Source organism: Pongo abelii, chromosome 15, assembly GCF_028885655.2.
Source record: "Pongo abelii isolate AG06213 chromosome 15, NHGRI_mPonAbe1-v2.0_pri, whole genome shotgun sequence".
NCBI lineage: Eukaryota > Metazoa > Chordata > Mammalia > Primates > Hominidae > Pongo > Pongo abelii.
This window is the reverse complement of record NC_072000.2, coordinates 110,460,812-110,481,684: the sequence shown is the minus strand read 5'-3', so window position 1 is coordinate 110,481,684 and position 20,873 is coordinate 110,460,812. Positions and strand designations below refer to the sequence as shown.

The following is a 20,873-nucleotide window of genomic DNA, read 5'->3' as shown; positions in this document are numbered from 1 at the left end:
AGTTGCCTTCCCAGGCATTGCTGTCAGGGCTTCCCTCAGAGGGAGTCCTGTATTGACCTCACCACTAAGGTCTGGAGCAGGGGATCTTTAGACGTGGGTAGGGGTTATCTCACCTTAGGTCTGAATACAGGATTGTCTTAGACTGTTTTGTGCTGTTATAATAGAATATCCAAGACTGGGAAATTTATACCAAACGGAAATTTATTTCTCAAAGTTCTAGAGGCTGTGAAGTCAAGAGCAAGGGAAAGTCCAAAGCAAGTCCAGGAGCATCTGGCGAGGACCTTCTTGCTGTGTCATCACATGGTGGAAGGCAACAAAGAGAGCAAAAGGGGGCTGAACTCATCCTTTTATAACAGCGCCAATCCCACCCATGAGGTGGGGACCTTATGACCTAATCACTCTTCATACTGTTACAATGGCAATGAAATTTCATCATGAGTTTTGGAGGACAGAAGCATTCAAACCACAGCAAGGGTGCTCCTACCTCCTCTCTCAGGGCATCTGCAGAAAGAGCTGCAACTGCACGTCCTTCCTCCATCCGTCCTCTGCCCCTTCCCAATGTCTGTGCATTTCCTGTGACCCAGGAGGTCTGGCGTAGGGGGTGCTCCTGCCTTAGGTCTGAGGCCCTGTCTGAAGTGGGGTAGGTGAGGAGGCCACCTGATGGTCTGGGCCAAGACAATCACAGGACGCATCATTCACCATCAAGGAGGTTGAGGGCTGAGTCTCCAGGTCCAGGGAACTCCCCACAAAGTGGGAACCCTGCCCAGCTCCACACAGCCTCTGCTGGGGGACCCTGCTCTGGCGCAGAGCCTGGGGACAGGTCTTGAGCTCAGCCAGAGTCTGCCTCCCTGTCATTTAGGGACTAAACCTAGCGGCAGGATGCTGGAGCCCAGCCCCCATCTGACCTTACAGGGCCAAGGCTGGGGCCCTGGGTTCCCCTCAAGGTGCAGCAGGACTGGAGCCCCAGGCAGTGCAGGAGTGGCCAAAGCTGGGGCTTCCTCCAGAGCCCCCAAGCATCACGGCACCAGGAAGGGTAGGACCCTGGCCTGAGGAATTGGCACCAAAGCCCCAGAAGCTACCCTGGACACCATGGAGAGAGGCCTGGAGGGGAAGCACCAGGCACTGCCTCCCCTTCTGATCCCACCTGAGGTGGCTGCCAAGCCCAGAGAGCCACTCTGATGTCCCCCAGCCCTGAAGCCCAGGGACACCTGTACTGTGCCCCTGTGGGACCCCTGGCCAGTCTGTGCAAAGAAGTCACCACCCTACACTCAGAGACAGTGGGGGTCCTCGTCCCACATCCTCAGAGCATGGCCCAGCTGCTGCAGGGATGGTCTCCTGGAGGACCCCCAGTGCTCTATTGTCAGGGCTCCCTCCACCCCCCTGCACCAAGAGACAGCCAGACCCCAGCAAGGCTTCCAGTGGCTTCAGGTCACACCCCTAGGCTGACCCCAGCCCCATCAACACCTACCTGAGAAAGCTCCACACACCAGAACTGACCGTTTGCTCCGACTCCCGACCTCCCGTTCTCAGGGCGTCTGCTGAAAAGGCTGCAACTGCACGTCCTTCCTCTGTCTGTTCCCGATTTCCGTGCATCTCCTGTGGCCAGGAAGGTCTTTCTCAGGACCTGAGAGCCACTCCCTGAATTGTCCCCATTGGGAAGGATGGGGCCTGTGTCTCCAGGCTCTGGGAGGACGGAATCCTGACCTCAACAGTGGCCAGCACGGATACAGCAGGCCCCATCCCGGGGACGCTGACCAGCACTGGGCAACTTTTCCCTTCCCCGACGACCGAGCCCCGAGCACCCTCCCTGCTCTCCCACCACCTCCCGTTACAAGGCTGTGGCCTCCGCACTGATGATAATGGAGCTTGGCTCATTCCCCTAGAGTCGGTAGGGAGTTAATGACAAAACTCAGTTTCCTCCACCTGAACTCAAGTCTGCCTGTGTTTACCTGACCACACCTGGTACAGTTTGGACAAATTTGCACACTCAGAGACACAGACCCTTCTAGAAATCATTATCTCCCCGCCCCTGGGACCCCCCTCCCATGGAAGTCTGCTAGGCACTGGCCTGGGCCTTCCTGCTGTCCTAGGAGGCTGCTGACCTCTTGCCTGCCTCCAGTCCCCAGGTCCAGTCCCCTGGAGTCAGAGCAGACTCCAGGGACTCTGCAGGCTAGGAAGCCGCCCCCTCCAGGCCGGGGTCTAGTGCAGGTGCCCAGGACAAGAAAGATTGTGAATGCAGGAATGACTGGGCCACACCCCTCCCGTGCACGCCCCCTCCTGCCCTGCACCCCACAGCCCAGCCCCCCATGCTGGATGCTCCCCCACAGCAGAGGTGCTGTTCTGTGATCCCCTGGGAAAGACGCCCTCAACCTCCACCCTGTCCCATGGCCCAAGGAAGACAAGACACAGGCCCTCTCCTCACAGTCTCCCCACCTGGCTCCTGCTGGGACCCTCAAGGTGTGAACAGGGAGGATGGCTGCCTGGGTGGCCCCTAGGAACCCAGATCTTCGCTCCACAGACCCCAGCCCAAGCACCCCCTTCTGCAGGGCCCAGCTCTTCCCCCTCCTCCTCCCTCTGCTCTCCTCTCGTCGCCTCTGCGGGAAATCCGGGACTCAGCAGTAACCCTCAGGAAGCAGGGCCGAGGCGCCGATTAATAGGAGACTTCGTCACAATGAAACTCTTGGAAAGCCTTGACTACGATGATGACTGTGGCGTGGCCGTGAACACTGTCAGCTCCCACAGCTGCCGCAGCAAATGTCCACAGACAGGGTGCGGGCCGGGGTCGTCTGCTGTCCTGCTCAGCCCACAGCACGCATGGAGGATCTGAGGTGCCACACCTGACACCCAGGCCAGAACATGCCTCCCTCCAGGGTGACCTGCCATGTCCTGCACTGCTGGAGGGACAGGGGCAGCCTGCGAGGATCTGGGGACAGGAGATGAATCCCATTAATCCAGACAAAAACAAGCAGGACCCGAGAACCCTCCCTGTTGAGGCTGACGTGCCCAGAGGGGCCTGGGCCCACCCCACACACCGGGGCAGAATGTGTGCAGGCCCCGGTCTCTGTGGGTGTTCCGCTAGCTGGGGCTCCCCGTGCTCACCCCACAACTATAACAAGCCATAGCCTCCAGAGCCCCTGAAGGAGGCCCCGCCCACAAGCCCAGCCCCCACCCAGGAGGCCCCAGAGCTCAGGGAGCACGGGCAGATTCTGAACAGCCCCGAGTCACAGTGGGTATAACTGGAATGACCACTGTGAGAAAAGCTGTGTCCAAAACTGTCTCCTGGCCACTGCCCGAGACCCCGCCAAAGAGGGGAGCAGCCGCCCCGAAACTAGGTCCTACTCAGCTCACATGACCTCCAGCACCCAGAGCACAACACGGTCCCCATTGAATGATGAGGATGGGGACTGGGCTCCAGGGGGTCATGGAAGGGGCTGGACCCCACCCTACTGCTATGGCACCAGTGCCCCTGGCCAGAACTGACCCTACCCCCGACAAGAGTCCCTCAGGGAAACAGGGGTCACTGGCACCTCCCAACATCAACCCCAGGCAGCACAGGCATAAACCCCACTTCCAGAGCAGACTCCAGGAGCACATTCACCCCAATACCCTGGGGGACCCCGACCCTGATGACTCCCCACTGGAATCCACCCCAGAGTCCACCAGGACCAAAGACCCCGCCCCTGTCTCTGTCCCTCACTCAGGGCCTGCTGCGGGGCGGGCCCTGAGAGCAGACTCGGGCTTAGGGAATACCACTGTGGCCCCAACCTCGACCAGGTCACAGGCCCTTCCTTCCTGCCCTGCAGCAGCACAGATTTTGGGGTCTGGGCAGGGAGGAACTTCTGGCAGGTCGCCAAGCACAGAGGCCTCAGGCTGAGGTGGTGGGGGTGGAAGACCCCCAGGAGGTGGCCCACTTCCCTTCCTCCCAGCTGGACCCCATGTCCTTCCTAAGATAGGGGTGTCATCCGAGGCAAGTCCTCCATGGAGCCGCCTTCAGACTCCTCCCCAGTCCTCACTGGGCCTCAGTCCCAGATATGGGAATGCAGCCACCACACGCACACCAGGCAGCCCAGACCCAGCCACCTGCAGTGCCCAAGCCCACACCCTGGAGCAGAGCAGGCTGTGTCTGGGAGAGTCTGGGCTCCCCACCCCCCACCTGCACACCCCACCCACCCCTGCCCAGGCCCCCTGCAGGAGGGTCAGAGCCCCCATGGGGTATGGAATTAGGGTCACACTCACGCGCCTCCCCTCCTGGGTGAAGGGGTCTCATGCCCAGATCCCCACAGCAGCGCTGCTCAAAGGTGGAGGCAGTGGCCCCAGGGCTACCCTGACCTGGCCCCTCAGGCTCCTCTAGCCCTGGCTGCCCTGCTGTCCCTAGGAGGCCTGGACTCCACCCAGACCACAGGTCCAGGGCACCGCCCATAGGTGCCGCCCACACTCAGTTCACAGGAAGAAGATAAGCTCCAGACCCTCAAGACCGGGACCTACCTTCCTGCCACCGCTTGTAGCTCCCGACCTCCGTGCCTCCCCTGACCTCTTACACACGGGCCAGGGAGCTGTTCCACACAGATCAACCCCAAACCGGGACCGCCTGGCACTCGGGTCGCTGCCATTTCCCTCTCCATTCCCTCCCAGTGCCTCTGTGCTCCCTCTCTCCTCCCTCCTCCCTCCTTCTGGGGAACAGCCTGTGCAGCCCCTCCCTGCAGCCCACACCCTGAGAAGACCGGACCCTGCCTTGGGCCTTTTCTCTCCCACTGCTCTTGCCGCCCACCCAGACAACCCTGGGGTCCTGTCCCTGCAGTCCCCACCCTGGTCTCCACCCAGACCCCGTCCCTCCCTCCAGACACCCCTCCCAGGCCAACCCTGCACCTGCTGGCCCTCCCCCCTTCTGCTGCCAGAGCCTCAGTTTCTCCCACCTGTGCCCCCACCCTGCTTCCTCCTGCCCACAACTCGAGCTCTTCCTCTCCTGGGGCCCCTGAGCAATGGCATTGACTGTGCACTCGCACCCGCACACTGCCCAGGCCCTCACCTTCCTCCCGGACACTCCGGCCCCGCTCCCCTCTCAGGCACGTTTGTTGTATTTCAAGGACAAAGGCTCACCCAAGTCTTTCCCATGCAGTCCTGGGCCCTTGCCCTCACTGCCCGGTTACCTGGCAGCCTCCTGTGCACAGAAGCAGGGAGCTCAGCCCTTCCACAGGCAGAAGGCACTGAAAGAAATCGGCCTCCAGCGCCTTGACACACGTCCGCCTGTGTCTCTCACTGCCCACACCTGCAGGGAGGCTCCGCACTCCCTCTAAAGACAAGGGATCCAGGCAGCAACATCACGGGAGAATGCAGGGCTCCCAGACATCCCAGCCCTCTCACAGGCCTCTCCTGGGAAGAGACCTGCAGCCACCACCGAACAGCCACGGAGGCTGCTGGATAGTAACTGAGTCAATGACCAACCTGGAGGCAGGGGAGCAGTGAGTGGGAGCCCAGACCGTAGGGACACAGACCAGTTGTTGACATCCAGAGCCTCTCACTGGTGGCCCCGTTACACCCCTGGGAAACAGAACAGACCCACAGCCCCACCTGGACCGGGGGGGCACTCCCGAGTCCCCAGCACCAGCCCCAAGAAGCACCAGGCAACAGCATCAGAGGGGGCTCCCGAGAAAGACAGGAGGGGTGGTCTCCTTCACCAGCAAGTGCTTCCCTTGGCCAAAAACAGGGTCCACACAACTCCCCCAGGACAAAGGAGGAGCTCCCTGTTCAGCACTGGGCTCAGAGTCCTCTCCAAGACACCCTGAGTTTCAGACAAAAACCCCCTGGACAAAAAACAGGCAAATAAATGATGGCAGGTTCATGTAATGCAAACCCAGACAGCCACAAGGACAACGGTACAGGGTTATAAGCGACTATGCGGTTGAGTTCATGACAATGCTGAGTAATTGGAGTAACAAAGGAAACTCCAAAAAATACTTTCAATATGATTTCTTCTAAATAAAATTTACAGCCAGCAAAATGAACTATCTTCTTAAGGGATACATTTCCCAGTTAGAAAACCGTGAAGAAAACCAAGAAAATGATAATCACATAATCAAAGTAGTGGTTACTTCTACTGGGGAAGGAAGAGGTTATGAACTGAGACACACAGGGTTGGCAAGCCTCCTAACAAGAACAGAACAAATACATTACAGTACCTTGAAAACAGCAGTTAAACTTCTAAAACGCAAGAAGAGGAAAGTGCACACAGCTGTGTTTAGAAAATTCTCAGTCCAGCACCGTTCATAATAGCAAAGACATTAACCCAGGTTGGATAAATAAACAATGACACAGGCAATTGCACAATGATACAGACATACATTTAGTATATAAGACATCGATGATGTATCCCTAGAGAAACGACTTTAAAGAGAAAAGGCCTGATGTGTGGTGGCACTCACCTCCCTGGGATCCCTGGACAGGCTGCAGGCTCACTGTGTAGCAGGGCAGGCCGGTATCTGCTGGCAGCTCCTGGGGCCTGATGTGGAGCAAGCGCAGGGCCATATACCCCTGAGGACGGCACAGTCAGTGAATTCCAGAGAGAAGCAGCTCAGCCACACTCCCCAGGCAGAGCCCGAGAGGGACGCCCATGCACAGGGAGGCAGAGCCCAGCACCTCCACAGCCAGCACCACCTGTGCAGGGGCTGCCATCTGGCAGGCACAGAGTGGGGGATGGGTGGAGGAGCAGGGACACCCAGAAGGATCCGCACCGAGAGAAAACTACAGAAGCCTCACACATCCACCTGGGCCTCCCCTGACCTGGACTTCACCTGGCCCGGGCCTCAATTAACCTGGGCTTCACCTGACCTTGGCCTCACCTGGCCTGGACCTCGCCTGTCCGGAGCTTCACCTGACCTGGGCCTCAACTCACCTGAACATCTTCTGACCTGGGTTTAACCTGTCCTGGAACGCACCTGGCCTGGGCCTCATCTGACCTGGACCTCACCTGACCTGGGCCTCACTTGGCCTGGGCCTCACCTGCATCTGCTCCAGGTCTTGCTGGAACCTGAGTAGCACTGAGGCTGCAGAAGCTCATCCAGGGTTGGGGAATGACTCTGGAACTCTCCCACATCTGACCTTTCTGGGTGGAGGCAGCTGGTGGCCCTGGGAATATAAAAAGCCCCAGAATGATGACTCTGTGATTTGGGGGCAACTTATGAACCCGAAAGGACATGGCCATGGGGTCGGTAGGGAGAGTAGGGACAGATGCCAGCCTGAGGTGGAGCCTCAGGACACAGGTGGACACGGACACTGTCCACCTAAGTGAGGGGCAGACCCGAGTGTCCCCACAGCAGACCTGAGAGCGCTGGGCCCACAGCTTCCCCTCAGAGCCCTGCTGCCTCCTCGGGTCAGCCCTGGACGTCCCAGGGTTCCCCAGGCCTGGCGGTAGGTTTGGGGTGAGGTCTGTGTCACTGTGGTATTACTATAGTGGTAGTGGTTATTATAACCACAGTGTTACAGAGTCCATCAAAAACCCATCCCTGGGAGCCTCCTGCCACAGCCCTCCCCGCAGGGGACCGCCACGTGCCATGCTAGGATTTTGATCAAGGACACAACACCATGGGTATGGTGGCTACCGCAGCAGTGCCGTCCGTGACCCAAACCCGCAGGGCAGCAGGCACGATGGACAGGCCTGTGACTGACCACGCTGGGCTCCAGCCCGCCAGCCCTGGAGACCATGAAACAGATGGCCAAGGTCACCCCACCGGTCATCCAGATCTGGCTCCGAGGGGTCTGCATCGCTGCTGCCCTCACAACACCAGCCCAGATGGGACAGGGCTGGCCCCACAGCACCATCTGCTGCTGTCCAGCCAGCTATCCCAGAAGCCCCTCCCTCAAGGCTGGGCCATATCTATGGACCCTGAGAGCCCCCCATGTCTGAGTAGGAGCACCAGGAGGGAGGGGCTGGCCCTGTGCACTGTCCCTGCCACTGTGGTCCCTGGCCTGCCTGGCCCTGACACCTGAGCCTCTCCTGGGTCATTTCCAAGACAGAAGACATTCCTGGGGACAGCCGGAGCTGGGCGTTGCTCATCCTGCCCGGACGTCCTGAGTCCTGCTTCTTTCCAGACCTCACCGGGGAAGCCAACAGAGGACTCACCAACCACAGTCAGAGACAAAGAACCTTCCAGAAATCCCTGCCTCTCTCCCCAGTGGGTACCCTCTTCCAGGACAGTCCTCAGTGACATCACAGTGGCCTGAGATCCCCAGGACGCAGCACCACTGTCAATGGGGGCCCCAGATGCCTGGACCAGGGCCTGTGTGGGAAAGGCCTCTGGGCACACTCAGGGACTTTTTGTGAAGGGCCCTCCTACTGTGTGACTACAGTAACTACCACAGTGATGAAACCAGTGGAAAAACTGGCTGGAAACCCAGGGGCTGTGTGCATGCCTCAGCTCAGAGCTCTCCAGGAGCACAAGAGCCAGACCCAAGGATTTCTGCCCAGACCCTCAGCCTCTAGGGACACCCGGGCCATCTCAGCCTGGGATGGTGTCCCGCACACCGTCTTCCTCCAAATAGGGGCTTCAGAGGGCTCTGAGGTGACCTCACTCATGACCACAGGTGCCCTGGCCCTTCCCTGCCAGCTGTACCAGACCCTGTCCTGACAGATGCCCCGGTTCCAACAGCCAATTCCTGGGACCCCAAATTGCTGTAGACACCAGCCTCATTCCAGCACCTCCTGCCAATTGCCTGGATTCCCATCCTGGCTGGAATCAACAGGAGAGCGTCTCCCAGGCTCCCAACAGGCAGGACTCCCACACACCCTCCTCTGAGAGGCCACTGTGTTCCGTAGGGCCAGGCCCCAGACAGTCCCCCTCACCTGCCACTAGGGAAACACCTGCCATTGTCGTCCCTACCTGGCAAAGACCACTCATGGAGCCCCCAACCCCAGGTACAGCCGCAGAGAGAGTCCCTGAGGGATCTAAGAAGGAGCCATGCCCAGTTCTGCCTGGACCCTCAGCCAGGCCAACAGGAGTGGATGCTGGAGCTGGGCCCGCACTGGGCTGCATAGGAGCTCACACGTGAGGACAGGAAAGCACATGCCGGGGAGCACCCAGCCTCCTGCTGACCAGAGGCCCATCCCAGAGTCGAGGAGGCTGCAGAGGCCTCTCCAGGGGGACACTGTGCATTTCTGGTCCCTGAGCAGCCCCCCATGTCCCCAGCCCTGGGGGCCCCTGGCACAGCTGTCTGGACCCTCCCTGTTCCCTGGGAAGCTCCTCCTGACAGCCCCCCTCCAGTTCCAGGTGTGGTTATTGTCAGGGGGTATCAGACTGTGGTGGATATACTGGCTACGGTTACCACAGTGGTGCCGCCCATAGCAGCAACCAGGCCAACTAGACAGGCCCCTGCTGCGCAGCCCCAGGCCTCCAGCTCACCTGCCTCTCCTGGAGCTCTCAAGGCTGCTGTTTTCTGCACTCTGCCCTCTGTGGGGAGGGTTCCTTCAGCGGGAGGTCTGTTCTCAGCTTCCCAGGGCCTCATTCCTGCACGGAAGGCCAAGGGCTGGGCCTGCCGGGGGCACGGCACCCTCACATGCCGCGGCTAAGATAGGGTGGGCAGCCTGGCGGGGACAGGACATCCTGCTGGAGTATCTGTCACTGTGCCTAGTGGGGCACTGGCTCCCAAACAATTCGGTCCTTGCGAAAATCCCCACTGCCTCCCCTGCTAGGGGCTGGCCTGGTCTCCTGCTGTCCTAGGAGGCTGCTGACCTCCAGAATGGCTGCCATCCCCAGTTCTAGGGCCAGAGCAGATCCCAGGCAGGCTGTTGGCTGGGAGGCCACCCCCTCCTTGCCAGGGTTCACTGCAGGTGACCAGGGCAGGAAATGGCATGAACACAGGGATGACTGCACCATCCCCCAAAAGAGTCCGCCCCCTCCTGCTCTGCGCTGCGCAGCCCCCAGGCCAGTTCATGAAAACCAGGGCCCCACATCAGAGTCACTGCCTGGCCCTGCCCTGGGGCGGACCCCTCAGCCCCTACCCTGTCTAGAGGACTTGGGGGGACAGGACACAGGCCCTCTCCTTACGGTTCCCCCACCTGGCTCCTGCCGGGACCCTTGGGGTGTGGACAGAAAGGACGCCTGCCTGATTGGCCCCCAGGAACCCAGAACTTCTCTCCAGGGACCCCAGCCCGAGCACCCCCTTCCCCAGGATGCACCCTGTCCCTCCTCCCCTCTGCTCTCCTCTCATCGCCCCATGGGAATCTGGTATCCCCAGGAAGCCATCAGGAAGGGCTGAGGGAGGAAGCGGAGCTGCTGCACCACCGGGCAGGAGGCTCCGTCTTCGTGAACCCAGGGAAGTGCCAGCCTCCTAGAGGGTATGGTCCACCCTCCCTGGGGCTCCCACCGTGGCAGGCTGCAGGGAAGGACCAGGGACAGTGTGGGGGAGGGCTCAGGGCCCTGCGGGTGCTCCTCTATCCTCAGTGAGCTCCCCCCTTCAGCCACTGACCTGTCCACCTCCTCTCCACCCTGACCACAGGTCATCCACACCTTCTTAAGTCCCACCTACACCATGGCCAGCAGAGCCAGGGCAGACAGAGCCTGGGGTGCAGGGGGGCCGCCAGGGCAGCTTCAGGGAGGAAAGGATGGAGGGAGGGGAGGTCAGTGAACAGGGCCTGCTCCCCTAGGTCCAGGATCTTCCTCTGGGACCCCCAGATCCCGCCCCTTCCAGGCTCTGGGAGGACAAGCAGGATGAGAGATTTTGTGCGGGACCTTCTCACAGTGAAATACCCCCACAGCAGCTCAGGCCAGACACAAAAGCCCCTCAGTGAGCCCTTCACTGCAGTCCTGGGCCTTGGTAGCAGCCTCTCCCACACAGGACAGACCCAGCACCCCAAGGAGGTCCTGCCAGGGGGAGCTCAGAGCCACGGAGAACGATGTGGGGCCTCCGATACAGGCACAGACCTCAGCTCCATCCAGGACCACCCAGCCCACGCCCTGAGATGAACGCCTAACTCCAGCCTCTGTAGGGAGGGACGCAGCTGGCCTCTGCATCCGACCCCCACTGCAGACATCAGACAGAGGGGCAGGCCTCCCAGACCCAGGGTTGAGGGACGCCCCCATCAAGGCCAGACAAGACCAAGGGGCTCTGAGCCCAGCAAGGGAAGGCCCCCAAACAGACCAGGAGGTTTCTGAAGGTGTCTGTGTCACAGTGGGATATAGCAGCGACTGGTACCACTGGGGCCCCCTGTGCTCACCCCACAACTAAAATGAGCCACAGCCTCCAGAGCCCCCACAGGAGACCCCGCCCAGCAGCCCAGGCCCCACCTGGGAGGCCCCAGAGCTCAGGGCGTCCCGTTGGATACCAAACAGCCCCAAGTCACAGTGGGTATAACTGGAACTATCACTGTGAGAATAGCTGGGTCCAAAACTGTCTCCTGGCCACAGTCAGAGGCCCAGCCAGAGAGGGCAGCAGCCACACCAATACCATGTCCTGCCGGCTCCCATGAACCCCAGCACCCAGAGCCCCACGGTGTCCCCACTGGATGGGAGGACAAGGGCCGGGGGCTCCAGCGGGTTGGGACAGGGGCTTGATCGCATCCTTCTGCCGAGGCCCCAGTGCCCCTGGCTGGAGTTGACGCTTCTGACAAGTGTCCTCAGAGAGACAGAGGTCACCGGCGCCTCCCAACATCAACCCCAGGCAGAATGGGCACAAACCCCACATCCAGGGCCAACTCCAGGAGCAGAGACACCCCAATACCACAGGGGACCCCAACCCTGATGACTTCCCACTGGAATTCGCCCCAGAGTCCACCAGGACCAAAGACCCTGCCTCTGCCTCTGTCCCTCACTCAGGACCTACTGCCAGGCGAGCCTTTGGGAGCAGACTCGGGCTTAGGGGACACCAGTGTGGCCCCGACCTCGACCAGGACGTAGACCTTTCTTTCCTTTCCTGGGGCAGCACAGACTTTGGGGTCTGGGCCGGGAGGAACTTCTGGCAGGTCGCCAAGCACAGACCCCACAGGCTGAGGTGGCCCCGGAAAGACCTCCAGGAGGTGGCCACTCCCCTTCCTCCCAGCTGGACCCCATGTCCTCCCCGAGATAGGGGTGCCATCCAAGGCAGGTCCTCCTTGGAGCCCCCTTCGGACTCCTCCTGGGACCCCACTGGGCCTCAGTCCCGGCTCTGGGGATGCAGCCACCATGAGCGCACCAGGCAGCCCAGGCCCAGCCACCCTGTAGTGCCCAAGCCCACACCCTGGAGCAGAGCAGGGTGCGTCTGGGAGGGGCTGGGCTGGGCTCCCCACCCCCACCCCCACCTGCACACCCCACCCACCCCTGCCCAGCGGCTCTGCAGGAGGGTCAGAGCCCCCCATGGGGTATGGACTTAGGGTCTCACTCGTGTGGCTCCCATCCTGGGTGAAGGGGCCTCAAACCCAGGTTCCCACAGCAGCGCTGGTCACAAGTGGAGGCAGAGGCCCAAGGGCCACCCTGACCTGGCCCCTAAGGTTCCTCCAGCCCAGGCTGCCCTGCTGTCCCTGGGAGGCCTGAGCTCCACCAGACCACAGGCCCAGGGCACCGGGTGCAGGAGCCACCCACACACAGCTCACAGGAAGAAGAAAAGCTCCAGACCCCCAGGGCCACGACCTGCCTTCCTGCTACTGCTTCCTGCCCCAGACCTCGGCGCCCTCCCCCGTCCACTTATACACAGGCCAGGAAGCTGTTCCCACACAGACCAACCCCAAACCAGGACCGCCTGACACTCGGGTTGCTGCCATTTCCTTCTCCATTTGCTCCCAGCGCATCTGTGCTCCCTCCCTCCTGCCTCCTTTGGGGGAGCACCCTGTGCAGTTCCTCCCTGCAGCCCACACCCTGGGGAGACCCAACCCTGCCTGGGGCCATTCCAACCCTGCTGCTCTTACTGCCCACCCAGACAACCTTGAGGTCCCGTCCCTGCAGTCCCCACCCTGGTCTCCACCCAGACCCCTGTGCCTCACTCCAAACACCCCTCCCAGGCCAACCCTGCACCTGCTGGCCCTCCCCCCTTCTGCTGCCAGAGCCTCAGTTTCTCCCGCCTGTGCCCACACCCTGCCCCAACCTGCCCACAACTCGAGCTCTTCCTCTCCTGGGGCCCCTGAGCAATGGCATTGACTGTGCACTCGCACCCACACACTGCCCAGGCCCTCACCTTCCTCCCGGACACTCCAGCCCCGCTCCCCTCTCAGGCCCGTTTGTTGTATTTCGAGGACAAAGGCTCACCCAAGTCTTTCCCATGCAGTCCTGGGCCCTTGCCCTCACTGCCTGGTTACACGGCAGCCTCCTGTGCACAGAAGCAGGGAGCTCAGCCCTTCCACAGGCAGAAGGCACTGAAAGAAATCGGCCTCCAGCGCCTTGACACACGTCCGCCTGTGTCTCTCACTGCCCACACCTGCAGGGAGGCTCCGCACTCCCTCTAAACACAAGGGATCCAGGCAGCAACATCACGGGAGAATGCAGGGCTCCCAGACATCCCAGCCCTCTCACAGGCCTCTCCTGGGAAGAGACCTGCAGCCACCACCGAACAGCCACAGAGGCTGCTGGATGGTAACTGAGTCAATGACCAACCTGGAGGCAGGGGAGCAGTGAGCCAGAGCCCAAACCGCAGGGACAGAGACCAGCCGCTGACATCCCAAGCCCCTCACTGGTGGTCCCACAACACCCCGTGGAAATAGTACAGACCCACAGCCCCACCTGGAACAGGGCAGAGACTGCTGAGCCCCCAGCCCCAGCCCTGAGAAACACCAGGCAACAGCATCAGAGGGGGCTCCCGAGAAAGAGAGGAGGGGAGGTCACCTTCAACAGCAAGCGCTTCCCTTGACCGAAGACAGGGTCCACGCAACTCCCCCAGGACAAAGGAGGAGCCCCCTGTTCAGCACTGGGCTCAGTGTCCTCTCCAAGACACCCTGAGTTTCAGACAAAATCCCCCTGGAATGCACAGTCTCAGCAGGAGAGCCAGCCAGAGCCAGCAAGAGGGGACTCGGTGACACCTGCAGCGATAGGAGGATTTTGTGGGGGCTCATGTCACTGTGAGGATATTGTAGTGGTGGTAGCTGCTATACCCACAGTGACACAGCCCCATTCCCAAAGCCCTACTGCAAACGCACCCACTTCTGGGGCTGAGGGGCTGGGGCAGCGTCTGGGAAGTAGGGCCTAGGGGTGTCCATCAATGTCCAAAACCCACAAGACTCACTCACAGACATCACCCCACTGGCCAGCGAGCAGGGTAAACAGAAAATGAGAAGCAGCTGGGGAAGCTTGCACAGGCCCCATGGAAACAGCTTTGGCCAGTGTGCAAGAGGGGATGCAGGCAGAGCCTGAGCAGGGCCTTTTGCTGTTTCTGCTTTCCTGTGCAGAGAGTTCCATAAACTGGTGTTCGAGATCAGTGACTGGGAGTGAGCCCAGGAGGACAGCGCAGGAAGAGCACAGGGAAGGAGGAGCAGCCGCTATCCTACACTGTCATCTTTTGAAAGTTTGCCCTGTGCCCACACTGCTGCATCATGGGATGCTTAACAGCTGATGTAGACACAGCTAAAGAGAGAATCAGTGAGATGGATTTGCAGCACAGATCTGAATAAATTCTCCAGAATGTGGAGCAGCACAGAAGCAAGCACACAGAAAGTGCCTGATGCAAGGGCAAAGTACAGTGGGCACCTTCAGGCACGGCTGCTGGGCACAGACACTCTGAAAAGCACAGGCAGGAACTCCCTGTGACAAAGCAGAACCCTGCAGGCAATGCCAGCCCTAGAGCCCTCCCTGAGAGCCTCATGGGCAAAGATGTGCAGAACATCTGTTTGTCACAGCCCCAAACTGAGAGCAAAGCAAACATCCATCTGAAATAAAACAGGCAAATAAACGATGGCAGGTTCATGCAATGCAAACCCAGACAGCCACAAGGACAACGGTACAGGGTTATAAGCGACTATGCGGTTGAGTTCATGACAATGCTGAGTAATTGGAGTAACAAAGGAAACTCCAAAAAATACTTTCAATGTGATTTCTTCTAAATAAAATTTACACCTGGCAAAATGAACTATCTTCTTAAGGGATACATTTCCCAGTTAGAAAACCATAAAGAAAACCAAGAAAATGATAATCACATAATCAAAGTAGTGGTTATTTCTACTGGGGAAGGAAGAGGGTATGAACTGAGACACACAGGGTTGGCAAGTCTCCTAACAAGAACAGAACAAATACATTACAGTACCTTGATCACAGCAGTTAAACTTCTAAATCGCAAGAAGAGGAAAATGCATACGGTTGCATTTAGAAAATTCTCAGTTCAGCACTGTTCGTAATAGCAAAGACATTAACCCAGGATGGATAAATAAACGATGACACAGGCAATTGTACAATGATACAGACATACATTTAGTATATGAGACATCGATGATGTATCCCCAAAGAAACAACTTAAAGAGAAAAGGCCTGATGTGTGGTAGCACTCACCTCCCTGGGCATCTCCAGACAGGCTGCAGGCTCACTGCGTGGCAGGGCAGGCCGGTATCTGCTGGCAGCTCCTGGGGCCTGATGTGGAGCAGGCACAGAGCCATATATCCCGGAGGACATATACCCGTGAGGACGGCACAGTCGGCGCATTCTAGAGAGAAGCAGCTCAGCCACACTCCCCGGCCAGAGCCTGAGAGGGACGCCCATGCACAGGGAGGCAGAGCCCAGCTCCTCCACAGCCAGCACCACCTGTGCAGGGGCTGCCATCTGGCAGGCACAGAGCGGGGGCTGGGAGGAGGAGCAGGGGTACCAGGAAGGATCCGCACCGAGAGAAAACTACAGAAGCCTCACACATCAACCTTAGCCTTTCCTGACCTGGGCCTCCCCTGAACTGGGCTTCACCTGGCCTGGGCCTCACCTGGCCTCGGGCCTCACTTGTACCAGCTCCAGATCTTGCTGGAACCTGAGTAGCACTGAGGGTGCAGAAGCTCATCCAGGGTTGGGGAATGACTCTGGAACTCTCCCACATCTGACCTTTCTGGGTGGAGGCAGCTGGTGGCCCTGGGAATATAAAAAGCCCCAGAATGATGCCTCTGTGATTTGGCGGCAATTTATGAACCCTAAAGGACATGGCCATGCGGTCGGTAGGGAGAGTAGGGACAGATGCCAGCCTGAGGTGGAGCCTCAGGACACAGATGGACACAGACACTGTCCACCTACGTGAGGGGCAGACCCAAGTGTCCCTGAAGCAAACCTGAGAGCGCTGGGCCCACAGCTTCCCCTCGGGGCCCTGCTGCCTCCTCAGGTCAGCCCTGGACATCCCGGGTTTCCCCAGGCCTGGTGGTAGGTTTGGGGTGAGGCCTGTGTCACTGTGGTATTACTATAGTTGGGGTAGTTATTATAACCACAGTGTCACACAGTCCATCAAAAACCCATCCCTGGGAGCCTCCTGCCACAGCCCTCCCTGCGGGGGACGGCCACGTGCCATGTTAGGGTTTTGATCGAGGACACAGCAACATTGGTATGGTGGCTACCGCAGCAGTGCAGCCCGTGCAAACACACAGGGCAGCAAGCATGTTCGACAGGCCTGTGAGTGACCATGCTGGGCTCCAGCCCGCCAGCCCCAGAGACCATGAAACAGATGGCCAAGCTCACCCTGCAGGTCATCCAGATCTGGCTCCAAGGGGTCTGCATCACTGCTGCCCTCACAACACCAGCCCAGATGGGACAGGGCCAGCCCCACAGCACCATCTGCTGCCATCCAGCCGGTGGTCCCAGAAGCCCCTCCCTCAAGGCTGGGCCACATGTGTGGACCCTGAGAGCCCCCCATGTCAGAGTAGGGGCACCAGGAGGGCAGAGCTGGCCCTGTGCACTGTCCCTGCCCCTGTGGTCCCTGGCCTGCCTGGCCCTGACACCTGAGCCTCTCCTGGGTCATTTCCAAGACAGAAGACGTTCGCGGGACAGCTGGAGCTGGGTGTCGCTCATCCTGCCCGGCCATCCTGAGTCCTGCTCATTTCCAGACCTCACCAAAGAAGCCAACAGAGGACTCACCTCCCACAGTCAGAGACAAAGAACCTTCCGGAAATCCCTGTCTCGCTCCCCAGTAGTCACCCTCTTCGAGAACAGTCCTCAGTGGCATCACAGCGGGAACCCACGTCTGGATCACGACGGCCCCCAGAACACAAGATGACCCATGGGGACAGCCCCACAACCCAGCCCTTCCCAGACCCCTAAAAGGCATCCCACCCCCTGCCCCTGTCCCAGGGCTCAAACTCCAGGAGGCCTGACTCCTGCACACCCTCTGGCCGAACGTCACATCAGCCCCTACTGGAGGGGACAGGAGCCCAGGAGGGTGAGTCAGATCCACCTGCCCTCGATGGCAGGTGGGGAAGATTCAGAAAGGCCTGAGATCCCCAGGACGCAGCACTACTGTCAATGGGGGCCCCAGATGCCGGAAAAAGGCCTGCATGGGAAAGGCCTCTGGCCACACTCAGGGGCTTTTTGTGAAGGGCCCTCCTGCTGTGTGACTACGGTGACTACCACAGTGATGAACCCAGTGGCAAAAACTAGCCAGAAACGCAGGGTTTATGCACACTCCTCAGCTCGGAGCTCTCCAGGACCAGAAGAACCAGGCCCGAGGGTTTGTGCCCAGACTCTTAGCCTCTAGGGACACCCGGGCCATCTTAGCCCATGGGCTGGTGCCCTGCACACCATGTTCCCCCAAACAGGGGCTTCAGAGGGCTCTGAGGTGACCTCACTCATGACCACAGGTGCCCTGGTCCCTTCCCTGCCAGCTGCACTGAACCCTGTCCCAACGGCTGCCCCAGTTCCAACAGCCAATTCCTGGGGCCCAGAATTGCTGTAGAGACCAGCCTCATTCCAGCACCTCCTGCCAATTGCCTGGATTCCCATCCTGGCTGGAATCAAGAGGGCAGCATCTGCCAGGCTCCCAACAGGCGGGACTCCCACATACCCTCCTCTGAGAGGCCACTGTGTTCCGTAGGGCCAGGCCCCAGACAGTCCCCTTCACCTGCCCATGTAGAAACGCCTGCCTTTGACGTCCCCACCTGGCAAAGACCACTCGTGGAGCCCCCAGCCCCAGGTACAGCTGTAGAGAGAGTCCCTGAGGGATCTAAGAAGGAGCCATGCCCAGTTCTGCCTGGACCCTCAGCCAGGCTGACAGGAGTGGACGCTGGAGCTGGGCCCGCACTAGGCCGCATAGGAGCTCACCAGTGAGGACAGGAGAGCACATGCCGGGGAGCACCCAGCCTTCTGCTGACCGGAGGCCCGTCCCAGAGCCCAGGAGGCTGCAGAGGCCTCTCCAGGGGGACACTGTGCATGTCTGGTCCCTGAGCAGCCCCCCACATCCCCAGCCCTGGGTGCCCCTGGCACAGCTGTCTGGACCCTCCCTGTTCCCTGGGAAGCTCCTCCTGACAGCCCCCCTCCAGTTCCAGGCGTGGTTATTGTCAGGGGGTATCAGACTGTGGTGAATATGGCTACGGTTACCACAGTGGTGCCGCCCATAGCAGCAACCAGGCCAACTAGACAGGCCCCTGCCGCGCAGCCCCAGGTCTCCAGCTCACCTGCCTCTCCTGGGGCTCTCAAGGCTGCTGTTTTCTGCACTCTGCCCTCTGTGGGGAGGGTTCCTTCAGCGGGAGGTCTGTTCTCAGCTTCCCAGGGCCTCATTCCTGCACGGAAGGCCAATGGATGGGCACCCTCACATGCCGCGGCTAAGATAGGGTGGGCAGCCTGGCAGAGGACAGGACATACTGCTGGGGTGTCTGTCACTGTGCCTAGTGGGGCACTGGCTCCCAAACAATGCGGTCCTTGCCAAAATCCCCACTACCTCCCTGCTAGGGGCTGGCCTGGTCTCTTGCTGTCCTAGGAGGCTGCTGACCTCCAGAACGGCTCCATCCCCAGTTCTAGGGCCAGAGCAGACCCCAGGCAGGCTGCAGACTGGGAGGCCACCCCCTCCTTGCCAGGGTTCACTGCAGGTGACCAGGGCAGGAAATGGCATGAACACAGGGATAACCGGGCCATCCCCCACCTGAGTCCACCCCCTTCTGCTCTGCACCCCGCACCCCCCAGGCCAGCCCATGACATCCAACAACCCCATACCAGAGTCGCTGCCCGGTGTGGCCCTGGGGAGGACCCCTCAGCCCCTACCCTGTCTAGAGGACTTGGGGGGACAGGACTCAGGCCCCCTCCTTATGGTTCCCCACCTGGCTCCTGCCAGGACCCTCGGGTTGTGGACAGAAAGGACGCCTGCCTGATTGGCCTCCAGGAACCCAGAACTTCTCTCCAGGGACCCCAGCCCGAGCACGCCCTTCCCCAGGACCCAACCCTGCGTCTCCTCCCCTCTGCTCTCCTCTCATCGCCCCATGGGAATCCGGTATCCCCAGGAAGCCATCAGGAAGGGCTGAGGGAGGAAGCGGAGCTGCTGCACCACCGGGCAAGAGGCTCCGTCTTCGTGAACCCAGGGAAGTGCCAGCCTCCTAGAGGGTATGGTCCACCCTCCCTGGGGCTCCCACTGTGGCAGGCTGCGGGGAAGGACCAGGGATGTTGTTGGGGAGGGCTCAGGGCCCCACAGGTGCTCCACCGTCCTGGATGAGCCTCCCCCTTCACCCACTGACCCACCCACCTCCTCTCTACCCATTCAACACCCTGGCCACACGTCGTCCACACCATCCTAAGTCCCACCTACACTAGAGCCGGCAGGGCCAGTGCAGACAGAGGCTGGGGTGCAGGAGGGCCGACAGGGCAGCTTGGGGGAGGGAAGGATGGAGGAAGCGGAGGTCAGTGAAGAGGCCCCCTCCCCTGGGTCCAGGATCCTCCTCTGGGACCCCCAGATCCCACCCCTTCCAGGCTCTGGGAGGACAAGCAGGACGGGAGAATCTGTGCAGGACCCTCTCACAGTGGAATACCCCCACAGGGGCTCAGGCCAGACACAAAAGCCTCTCAGTGAGCCCTTCACTGCAGTGCTGGGCCTGGGTGGCAGCCCCTCCCACACAGGATGAACCCAGCACCCCGAGGAGGTCCTGCCGGGGGGAGCTCACAGCCACGGAGGAGCAGGATATGGGGCCTCCAATACAGGCACAGACCTCAGCTCCATCCAGGACTGCCACGTCCCACCCTAGGAGGAACCCCTTTCTCCAGTCCCTGCAGGCCAGGAGGCAGCTGACTCCTGACTTGGACCCCTATTCCAGACACCAGACAGAGGGGCAGGCCCCCCAGAACCAGGGTTGAGGTCACCCCGTCAAGGCCAGAAAAGACCAAGGTGCACTGAGCCCAGCAAGGGAAGGTCCCCAAACAAACCAGGAAGTTTCTGAAGGTGTCTGTGTCACAGTGGAGTATAGCAGCTGGTACCACAGTGACACTCGCCCAGCCAGAAACCCCATTCCATGTCAGTGGAAGCAGAGAGAGCAGGGAGGACACGTTTAGGATCTGAGGCTGCACCTGACACCCAGGCCAGCAGATGTCTCCTGTCCACAGCACCCTGCCATGTCCTGCATTTCTGGAAGAACAAGGGCAGGCTGAAGGGGGTCCAGGACCAGGAGATGAGTCCCCTCTACCCAGAGAAGGAGCCAGGCAGGACACAGGCCCCTTCCCCATTGAGGCTGACCTGCCTAGAGGGGCCTGGGCCTGCCCCACACACCGGGACGGAATGTGTGCAGGCCTCGGTCTCTGTGGGTGTTCCACTAGCTGGGGCTCCCCGTGCTCACCCCACACCTAAAACGAGCCACCGCCTCAGGGCTCCTGAAGGAGACCCCACCCACAAGCCCAGCCCCCACCCAGGAGGCCCCAGAGCACAGGGTGCCTGGTCGGATTCTGAACAGCCCCGTGTCACAGTGGGTATAACTGGAACTACCACTGTGAGAAAAGCTGCATCCAAAACTGTCTCCTGGCAGCAGTCGGAGGCCCCGCAGAGAGGGCAGCAGCCAC

At 60.2% G+C, this 20,873-nt stretch overlaps 1 protein-coding gene and 1 gene segment (V, D, J or C); one reads left to right on the top strand and one right to left on the bottom strand.

The window, feature by feature from the left end:
• Positions 1-20,745, bottom strand: part of LOC100938089 (translation initiation factor IF-2) — a 29,645-nt gene extending 8,900 nt beyond the window's left edge. For 2 of the 33 annotated variants that reach the window (XR_008513399.2, XR_010137075.1), the window contains exons 1-8: positions 20,654-20,668; positions 19,632-19,695; positions 18,515-18,680; positions 9,393-9,574; positions 6,997-7,122; positions 6,420-6,528; positions 1,469-2,923; positions 485-630 (exon numbers count right to left, since the gene is read on the bottom strand). Coding sequence is in view for 8 of the 33 variants with exons in the window: in XM_063715935.1 (XP_063572005.1) it covers positions 2,695-2,923; positions 6,420-6,528; positions 6,997-7,122; positions 9,393-9,497; positions 18,515-18,617 (672 nt within the window). In the remaining 25 variants the exon portion in view is untranslated. Of the gene's footprint in view, positions 1-183; positions 289-484; positions 2,924-6,419; positions 6,529-6,996; positions 7,123-7,979; positions 8,183-9,392; positions 9,575-15,431; positions 15,505-18,514; positions 18,681-19,631; positions 19,696-20,553 lie in introns of those variants that run through there. The other 31 variants (XR_010137078.1, XR_010137083.1, XR_010137081.1 and 28 more) reach the window with 31 other exon arrangements.
• Positions 1-20,873, top strand: part of LOC100938028 (immunoglobulin heavy constant mu-like) — a 478,283-nt gene that overhangs the window by 395,719 nt on the left and 61,691 nt on the right.